Here is a 10,860-nt window from a genome sequence, read left to right on the forward strand (position 1 = left end):
CTGTCGAAGTTTCGAAACTTTGACTTCTTTGAAAGCCATAAAAATTTTCTTGAACGAACTGGGCATAGCCAATTGTAAACCTAGGTTTTTAAAAACCTCTTATTTCAATTTACCCTATGATACCAGATTTGGCAAAATATTTAGGGAGCAGAGTCCAAAAACAGTGAAAAAATCAAAATTTGACATTTCCGAGAATCATAGCTTTTTGTGTGAGCAAAAGTGGGTACGCGCTTATTCCGAAGCAATTCACGCAGCCTGCAATTGCGATGGAACTAAAAATGTCAGATTTGGTTGGTTAGTCTTTGAGACCGATTGGCAAGCATACAACCAACTTGAAAAGTGCGGAGGGAAGTGTTAAAATTGGGTTTTTTGAAACTATCCAAAATTATGTCATTAGACCGATGAAAAACAGGCCAAATTAATTGAGGTCGAAATTCAAAGAAAACACGAAGTCAATGTAAATAAAATTACAAACTGTAGGACTAAATCAAACACTAAAAGCAATATTAGAAAACTGCGCGCAGCAAGAAAAAAACAATTACACGATGTGACAACTAACTCAAAACAGATAAGCAGACAAATAACTGGCCAACAAGGTTATCTGAAACAGAAGATTTCCCGTTTGAGAAATAGTGTCCTGGTCAAATTTGAGTACAGGACTTTTGCCGTCACAGGCATATTCGTTATTTTTGGGTTTGGATTCATTATGAACCAAAATACAACTGATTCAAGCGATTCTGGTAAGCAAACTAATAACCCAAAAGTCTATATTCCGGTTTGATAAGGCTTGCAAAGCGCAAGCGTAGAAAAAAAACTGATTGGGTCAGGTTCCTCATTGGATATGGCTCAAACTTTAAAATACGCAGGAAAATGAAACTTGTGCCCTCGTAATATGCTAAGGTCCACTGACAAAAAAGGCAATGTTGTAGCGCTCAAAATTCAAAAACCGAGCAGACGTTTAAGGTTCTGTAAGAGTACTGTCATTGCTCGTTACCAAGCTGTTCAACTTGAACTAGACTTTCAAATATTATCAAAATTTTGGTACAAAACATAAACATTATAAACTTCAAAAAGTTTTAAAAATTCATTTGTGAAAGAATACGTTTTGCATTACAATTTATACAGCAGAAACTTTTTTCTTACCACCTTTTTTTCAAATCGGAAGTTCGATCACGTAAGGTGTTTTTTTCCAGCGCGAGTTCAATGCCTCAAACAGCAATCGCTAAGTGTCAAGTTTGGTATCATAGTCAAGATACAACGGCGAAGCTGCATTTTGTAAACACAAGCGAGAAAACTTTTAAAAAAACAAATTGAAAGCAGGCTAGAAAGAAATAACCTTGAAAACGTTTGCTGAGACAAAATCGAATCTCTGATCTGGAGATTACGTTCACGCATCTACGCCACTACTATCTACGCCACCGCCAAAATTTACCAACACCACTACTAAAGCAGCTAGAGCTTTTTTTCATAGCCAAAATTATTCAGCAAAATTACCACCCAACAAAAATTCAAACTAATATAAGATGACTGAATCGAACCGACCTGTTGAATTAATTTTTTAAATTCAACTCAAGTCATCAATGTTTATCAGATGTATAAGACAGCCACTAGACAGTTGCAACATTTTCATACATCTGATAACTCTTATACATCTGAAAAGTTTTATACACCCATGAACTCGGGGAATTAGAAAGTTTTTTTTCATTCATCTCAAGTTATCAATGTTTATCAGATGTATAAGACAGCCACCAGACAGTAGCAACATTTTCATACATCTGATAACTCTTATACATCTGAAAAGTTTTATACACCCATGAACTCAGGGAATTTGAAAACTTTTTTTCATTCATCTCAAGTTATCAATGTTTATCAGATGTATAAGACAGCCACCAGACAGTTGCAAAATTTTCATACATCTGATAACTCTTATACATCTGAAAAGTTTTATACACCCATGAACTCAGGGAATTAGAAAACAACACAACTTTTCAAGTTTTATTTCAAAACCTCAGCTTTCAATTTTGAAAAAAAAAAATTATGCCGCCTTATATCGGATTGGCACTTTTTTTGATACAAAGAAAATTTTTCATTCGGCTAGGAAATCTAAGATAACTTCCTATTTCGAAATTAGAAGTCGAGCACATGCAATCTTGCTGTTTGATAAAGGAGGTTGTCTTGCTTTTAAGGAAATGTACTTCAAAAGAAATCAAACATCAAACCACGAAAACAATTTAGGCCTGGATCAATTTTAGGTTTTTTCCTGAAAAACGAAAAAAAACCTCGCAATCTATATGAGTCAAATTTTGAAGAGAAAACATTCAACCCCATTTATCTTAACACAAAATATATCTATAAGTTTATTTCTTGTTACGACTGAAAAGGCTGAAACAGTATTAATGATTAGACACGAGACAGTGCGCAAGTTTAATAGTGCACATAATTTTGGTTGAAAACTTAACTTTTGTATGGATCACACCTCCGCCTCCTGGAGAGTGATCGATGGGTACAACTCCTACTAAGATTATTATATTTGGAGACAACAAAAGGATAACATTTGTCCATCTTCAATTAAGCAAAAGAAATTTTTCTCATGGCGTCTTGAATTTTCTTATTTTAAGACAATTGAAAAATGGCTAAACTGTAATGGCACCTGAATTTTTTTCAAAAATAAACGCTGATTATGATAAAAAAAAACAAAAAAAGGAAAAATTTTGAAGCGATGATATGAAGACTCATTCATCTCGGCACTGGGGAACATTCAATGTTAAGAATTATTTTTCTTATTACAACTGAAAGGGCTTCAATTTGTAATATCACTCAAACCTACGCGACGTGTTTTTGTGGTACCTGAATTTTGTAAAAAAAATTATCTGAAAGCTAAAAAATAATGGCGTGGTTAAATCAATTTGGAACCAAAATTTTTTAAATTATTTCATTTTTTTCGTGGATGAATGGCCTTAACTGGGGACGGAGTGAATCGAATCTAAGAATAATTTGAGCGCAAAAAAAACTACTTTCCAAAAAAGCAAACGAACCAACGGCATCATCAAGAACTATATAAGAATCTTCACTAGTTCAGTTTTTTCCTCTTTTCTCGGCATCGCTTACAATTTAGCACAGCATTACATGCATACTCTGTAATTAAACTGAGCGCAAACGTGTGCGAGCTACGTCAGAAAAATATAGCGTTTAACTTGCTTTCCGGACGTATTGATTTTTTGAATAAATTCGAGCCGTTTTAGGTCAAAAGTCTCGACATTGTTTTTTGAAGTTTCGCAATAAAATTTTTGTCGGCTTTTTTGTTAAGATTGCTGCAAAAAAAAAACGCGTGACAAACCTTTCTCTGATGATTTGGCCAAAGTTATTCACCAGAAAGGTGATAAACAATAATCGGAAAGCAGATTAATATTTCAACGCGAAAATTGCCAAAAGACTTATTATCTCATTCGACTGTCGCAGATGCTCTGAAAAGGCAGTATTGAAAAAGTTTTCCCCAAAATTTACAGAAAAAGGCCCATAGCTTTAAACTTCAGACGATGAACTGTTCATTCTACTTGTGGAAGTGAAGTTTTTTTGATGACGATTTCAAGACACATTAAAATTTCGGAATTCTGAAAATACGGCTTTACATAGATGTACCTTCAATTACTGATCAGCTGATTACCTGTATCAAAATGTGGCAGAACTTTTTGCCCCAGTTAGCCCTAAACCTTTTAAACTCAATCTTAAAACGTTGTTTTGAAGTTATTCAAAAAAAATGTACAACGCTGAAAAGGCGCAATTATTTTGTTGCATGTTATTTTTCATTGCACTTACATTTTAGAAACTCAAATTTTCAATTTCAATGGCATTTCGAAGTCTCAGCGTCTTAAATTTCTGAAATAATTCTGATCTTAAGACTGAAATAAAATTGAAATAAGAACCAAATTTTTGAAATTGCATTCGAGTTGCCAAAAGATCAAGCTTAGATGATTGCGCTTTTTGAGAAGTCAGTTTTTTAACATAACTTCAAGCCCCTAACATCCAAAACAAATTTCATTCAGCAGCAATCTGACATGCAATTTTTTAATAGAAAAGAACCTGTAACACGCCAAAAGGCAATCGCGAAGCTTAAATTATTTCAAAATTTAAGACGCCCGATAAATGTGTTGATAGCTACAAAAACCGTTTCACCTCATGATCTGTCGGAACGTTCGTTGCTAGCTGCACAGGAAGTTTCCGCACCCTTAATGATATTGCAAAAGATTTGTCTACTGCTCAGGGCCTGGGTCAATTGTAAAAAGATAATGTGGATGCTAAACTTACGAAAAGTAGGTTGAATGAAATGGATAAACCGTGATAAAACACACCATTTATTCTGCTACGAAAACACTGCTTGCTCCTTCTTGACTTGACTAACTGCAGTCACCGCATGAGTTGAGAGGTTTAAGAATAGTTACGTTCTTCTAAGCAGCACTCAGTTAAGAATTCGTCTAGTTATTACACTGCAATACATTCAGGACAGTACAGTACTACAGTACGGTCCATCATAATTAAACAACGATAGTAGATTTGCTGGATAGTAACTTAACAATGTAATGTAATGTTAATATGTGTTTGTTATATGTTTGGGTTGGGGGCTTTTGGGCCCTTCTAAGTGAAAGATAAGCACCATGTTGAAGAGAGAAGGAAAGTGATAAGATAGTTTAGCTGGAGGACGACGAGGAGGAAAAGGAGCAGGGGTCGAATATTCTGTTCACACATTCGGGCGGGACTCAACTGATCAGCTATTATTATTTAATAATTGTATAATAATTTAGATAAAGGTTGAACAAGTTCTCATAGTTTGTATCTTTCTAATTATCGATCAGTTGAGCGATACGACAATATGCAATTGCATACGCGAAAATATTTTGAGGTGGCTTTTGGTTGAAGTAAATGGCCTGTTTTTGACCACTGTCAAAGAGAGACAAGTTGTACCTTAATGAACTTTTACTAATGTTCAGTGCCGTTTCTAAGCAACATTTCCATTTTAATAATCTATTATTAATAAAAAAAAATTGAATATTTGCTATATGTTCTACAAAAGTACAACTTGTACTTGGTTATTTCAGATCTTTGCGACTAAAGCAGGCTGTTCTTTGTTGAGAAGTTATTAGCACGTAAATTGGTAGCATCGAAGGAGGGAACCTCGATGAGAGAGGAGGTAGAGAGGTGACCTTGGTTGACCTGGTCAATTTCACTTGTAGTCTAGGAGACACACAAGAAGCTTGAACAAAGCCACACAATTGAGGATAGGGTCCAACCTGCAGACCAAAGTGACAACTAGACTGTCGTTAACATGAATCACAGCACTGCAACACTACGACTTCGACTAGGCATTTCTTGGGTCGAATTGGCAATCATGAGGAGCTCATCTTGAAGTCAACTTTGAAATCCAGACGTCACCTTTTTTATTGAAATGTCACTTGAAAAAAGCACCATGATTGGTTGTTGATTATTATTTATTATTATGGTAGGGAAATAAACGACAGGAGTCCATGACGAAGTTCTGCTGCTGTGACGTCATCAGAGGATGGGTGTCTTTTTGAGTCTTGATAAGAGAACGCAACAGAACAAAAAACTGAGAAGCACCAGAACATGATCTAGTAAGCAACCAAAGAGTAGTAGTCCAATATAAACATTTAGTAATCTCTGCGCATTAAAATTTCTTATTTAGAACTATGCATTCAACTCAGAAAGACGAAAAAGACAGAAGATAAATTAACCGACTAGGATATGTAGCATTTCATCAAGTTCAGATTGGATAATGAGTTTCTGTCAATTTCTCAAACAGTAGTATCTACGCTATTCTTCCACAAAAACATTAAATTCATTTAACAAATAAACATAAATTTTAGAGCAAATGATGCAACACAACAGAGCGAAGTGCTGATCTTTTTGAGACATGGGGGCAAATTGCACAATTTATTACGTCACTAACTGGGTTCCAAGAAAACCGGGACGTAAGATCTTTTAAAATTTTCTTGAAACCCTGGTCACAAACTTAGCATCGACTAGAAAAATAGAGCGGATATTACTTGAGATAGGACCCCTTACCACTGCTCAAATGAATAATTTCCTCTTCATCTAAGAACGCTAATCACTTTTATTGCAGCTTCAAGCATTCATTTTTGGACAAAATCTTTTGAGGGGTCTTATCGAAATCTAGTTTGCAGTGTATTGCATCAGTCGTGAGCTGAGCAGAGCAAAGGATAGGCACATTAAATAAAATTTGAAAAATGCAGAAATGCTCATCAACCTCAAATGGTTAAACTTGTATTAACATAAAGCACAAATATATATCTATCGATAGCTTCTAAAATGTTTAAAGCTCCGATAAGCCATTTCTGGTTTTAAAATATTAATCTGCGAGACAAAAGGCAGAGAAGACAGGGGGTTCCAAAAGTATCGATTGCCAGGCATCGAACCAGAAGATTGACACGGCAAAGCATAGCACAAGGAGGGATGTTAAACAGATGAAATACATGTAGTATTGTATAATATTGCATTCTAACAGTACAGCACATCAAGTAGGTTTGTTATTTGTGGCATAGTCTTTTTGTGATACAGCGACAAACCAGCACCGATTTAGAAAGGACAGTCATTTCACAGGACAAAGGCTAACTATTGAACTGGATAGAAATCTCTTCAATCCCCCAACCATAAACATCTCCACTAAGACATCCAAAAATGTTTCTATCCAGCAGTGTCTTAGCAATGGTTATTCAACTTTGGAGGCATGGCAGCAAAAACGTCAAAAAATGTCACGATAATAGAATTTGAGTCACAATTTTAGCAACAAAGAGGGGAATTTAATGTTTTTTTTTGCGTGAACTTGCGAGCAAATTGTATCTATCGTTAGCATGTTTAGTTGTTTACTTTAGAGTTAACATTGGTCGTCGAGATTGTTTGGTTGCTGGGTGGTAGGTAGAGGTGTGGCATTGCTGCAGTAGAGCGTGGTTGCGAGAACAAGAAGAACGAGATTGAGAGCTAGCCAGAAGTGTTGGCTTTGGTCAATGGTGGGACGGCGGCTGCATCTGAGCTGCTTGTTGTGAGGTGGGAGAGCCAGTATTGTGTCCGTGAAGTTGATGTTGTCCAACTGTATTGCTGGCTCCCACGACCGAACTAGTTTGTTGTTGCTGTTGTTGTTCGTTCTCCTGCAGGAACATGGCGAATGCGGCCTCTTCGTCGTCGTTCAAAGTGTGCACACGAGGCATCATGTCTCCAGCCCCACTCATCATCTCCACGTGACTAAATTATCAATCCAAGGTCAAGGTCAAGCACCAATAAATTCATGCACATCACATCACGTTGATTGGCGTGGCCATTTAATAATAACCTAAAGCAAAATATGTACAATAGCGTTGATGTCTTGCAACAGATTTAGTTAGCTAGAACAGTGCACCTTCTAGACGGAACTGTATTGGATCAGGAAGTTCATTGACCTTCATTTGAGAGATTATTAACTCGAGAGTCTCGTGAGCCGTAGTCATCGTGAGATTGATATGAAAAAACTATGTAAATTGAACCTCATTCCATTTTAAGACAAATTTAAGAAACCAAACCTTATACAAACTCTATAAAACATCAACACTTAACAAAGACTGCGTCGCGAACTTCAGATCGCGATCACATAGAGTGATACAATAATCCTACGACACAAATTGAAATTATTCATCACATAGGCACACCGTACAATGTGATGAATACAATAACAAGCTTCGAACATAGGCAGGGGCGGATTGCGGGAGCAGAAGTCCAGCCCCCTCAGGGATCCCCCCTTCCGACTCATAGGTTCCCCTTTTGTTACTATTTTTAGACATCCATTTGTGCCTAACAGACATTGAAATTATTCTAAGGTCTCCTTTGACGCCAATATATACTAATCTTGAGGTGGGAGCGTTTGCAGAAAAAACGCAATTTTTTGGTCATAAATTTGCAAAAACCTTTGGAAGGGCTCAGAAAATTCAATTTACGAACAAATTTTCAAAATCGGAAATACTCTAGAACCGCTCCTGTATTTATGTATGTGTGGTATGTACGTGTACAGGGGCGGATTTAGGGGGGAGGGGGCGGACGACCCCCCTCCTCAGGGATTCGACCCAGGGGCGGATCTAGGAATTTTGAAAAAACAGTCAAAAAAGCCGATTTAGGGCACTTTTTGAAAAATTTTGACAAAAAAAATCGCGTTTTTTTGGCGCGCGCTCCCCCTCAAACTTAGTATATATTGGCGCCTTTAGAAAAATTTTAGGGTCGGTCGGCCAAAAATGGATTTCTGAAAAAGTATCAAAGGGGGACCCTTTGGGTCGGCAGGGGGTCGAATCCCTGAGGGGGGGCGTCCGCCCCCCCCCTAAATCCGCCCTTGATTCGACCCCCTGCCGACCCAATGGGTCCCCCTTTATACTATTTTGAAATATCCATTTTTGGTGACGGACCCTAAAATTTTTCTAAAAGCGCCTTTGGCGCCAATATGTAAAATTTTTGAGGGGGGAGCCCGGGCCGAAAAAAAAACATTTTTTGGTCAAAATTTTCCAAAAAAAGTCTTTTTTGACCTGCTTTTTCAAAAAATTGCCTGCGGCGCAGAAAATTTGGCTAAACCAGCGTCTTTATAGTGCTTTAGGAGGGCTCGGGGAATCTATTTGATCGACCTAATAAAAAGGCGTCAAAATTTTCGAAAATTTTTTGAAAATCCGCCCCCCCCCCCTCGAGAAAATCCTAGATCCGCCCCCTGTGTGTGTTTGTGTGTGTGTGTATGTATGTATGTATGTATGATGTATGTATGTATGAACAGAGGTGAAGGAATATAAAAACCATCCTCTTCGAATATCTCTGAACTGCGCTTCACCCACCTTTCAAAATATCAATTTTTGTGCTTGCTTTCCGTGGTATTATGGCTAAATGCGTGATGTTACGATGTAAAATATAAAGAACAAATCAATTCATATTTTTCGGTTTGTTCGCCATGCCAAATTTGATTGCATTATGAGAAAATTAAAGAAGCTTTTTCAAAACTGAATTTGAAAGGTGGGCCGGGAGTGGAAAAGCTCTTTGCACTTTTATTATTGGCTTTTTTCATAACACTAATATAATCAGAGAAAATTGGTTTATATGTATTTTTATTCTGCTAGGAATTCACTTTTTTCGAAGCATTTGCATTTTTGTTATCGAAGATGAAAGCGTGCCTTCCATTTGAACATGAATTGAACTTGACAATAAATCAAGTCAAACCGCGAAAAAACAAATCTGACCGTGAAAAAAAACGAAAAAAACAACTAGACCCATATTAGTGTCTTAACTACGTTTATTGATACTGAAAGTTTTACGTGCATTTTTCAATTTCAACGAAACAGCAAATTTTGGCAGTTTGGCAAACAAGTTTTAAAATCATATGATTAAAAAAAAACAGCATGGACAAACTTTCTGGAAAAAAGAGAAACACGACTACAATTAGTTTTCACTGGATTCAGAAACATTTGATAGCACAATATTATTATTTAAATTTATCGCCATTACAATGGCCTATTTTAAGAACCTAATTAATTTTCCTTGATCGACGAAAATTCAAAACCCCTAATTAACTTCCTTTTTTATCAATTATTTCCAAAGCCATTTCCTATGCTGTAAAGAATACAACGTAATGTTTTTTCATATCGATGTTTGTTATCGAAAAGCTTAAAATGAGCTCCGCGTGGGAGAAAAAATGAACGTAGTCGAATAGACAGTTGGAACAGCGTTAATGAATTCAGCTGCAGAGTTTCATAGAACAGAGGAGCCGCACTGGCGTAAAGCTATTCGATTGCAAGAAACGAATGACGTTTTTTATTTAAATAAAAAACAAATGGGAGACATCTGACTGCGATTCTATCTATTTCTCTGTTATTTCAAAAATCAAAGTTCTCGCTTATTTTCAACTTTTTTTTCGAAAGAAAAAAATTGAGCACTACCTAGTAAATAAATGAGAAAAAGCTTCAAAAAATAAAATGTCAATCCATCGAATAGGATAGGCAAACGTGAACAAATTTTGGGATTTTCTTCAGAGAAAAACATACGACGCTAATCAATAAAGTCAAATCTACTTCCTTTATTAACAGAGTGGTTACAAAATCTTAACCCAGTTACAAAACATAGTATTACCTAATATTTAAAAATGTAGCAGATACTTTGAAAAAAAGTTGGTATAGATAAAATTAACGCAAGGACAACCACTACACTTAGCATCCGACTATCTGCTTTTAAAGACAGACAGTTTTCCATCTGCGCCAAGGGAGCTAAAACCAGTCAAAAACATTATTTCCTATAAAATTCCAATCTCGCTCAGAAACGATGGCAATTATGCATGTATCAATGAGTTCCATTTTTGAGACTAAAACATTGGAAAAAAGTTTAACCGTAAAATAATACTGCGCTCCGATCTTGTTACCATCCATAAGCCGAGAAGAAGCCGCCGCTGATGGGTGCCCAAAACTGCACGAGAACATAAATTCCCGTAATCCATCATTAGCGAAAATCTACTTGATTAATTTTAAATATACAAATCTCTTCTGATTTTTTTAAAACTTGATCACACATACTTTGCGCTCTCTTCGTATGCTGCCAGTGCTTCGCTCAGTTCTTGGTTGAAGTCCTCCGTCGGGTGCAAAAAGGGTCTCTGTCATTCCTGTCTCTCCCGCCGCATTCGGCCCCATATCCCCCTCCCCAGTCGCGTGAAATACTCTGGCATATAAGCTGTCGGGTATCGTACTCGCTCAGATCGAAGTCTAAAGTAATGACAAAATTTGCTCATTTAGTTAACAATTATTCAACTACCATATTCAGTTGCCTTTCAAATGAACATGCATT

At 36.6% G+C, this 10,860-nt stretch overlaps 1 protein-coding gene across 1 annotated transcript in view; it reads right to left on the minus strand.

Moving 5' to 3' along the window:
- Nucleotides 1-4,284: 4,284 nt before the first annotated feature.
- The window catches only part of LOC134847653 (uncharacterized), a gene marked incomplete in the record, with an annotated part of 16,785 nt that continues 10,209 nt past the window's right edge, over nt 4,285-10,860 (minus strand). Inside the window, 2 exon segments of the mRNA XM_063864807.1 lie at nt 4,285-7,272; nt 10,593-10,778. Coding sequence (XP_063720877.1) covers nt 10,627-10,778 — 152 coding nt within the window.

This window comes from Symsagittifera roscoffensis, chromosome 6 (assembly GCF_963678635.1).
Source record: "Symsagittifera roscoffensis chromosome 6, txSymRosc1.1, whole genome shotgun sequence".
NCBI lineage: Eukaryota > Metazoa > Xenacoelomorpha > Acoela > Convolutidae > Symsagittifera > Symsagittifera roscoffensis.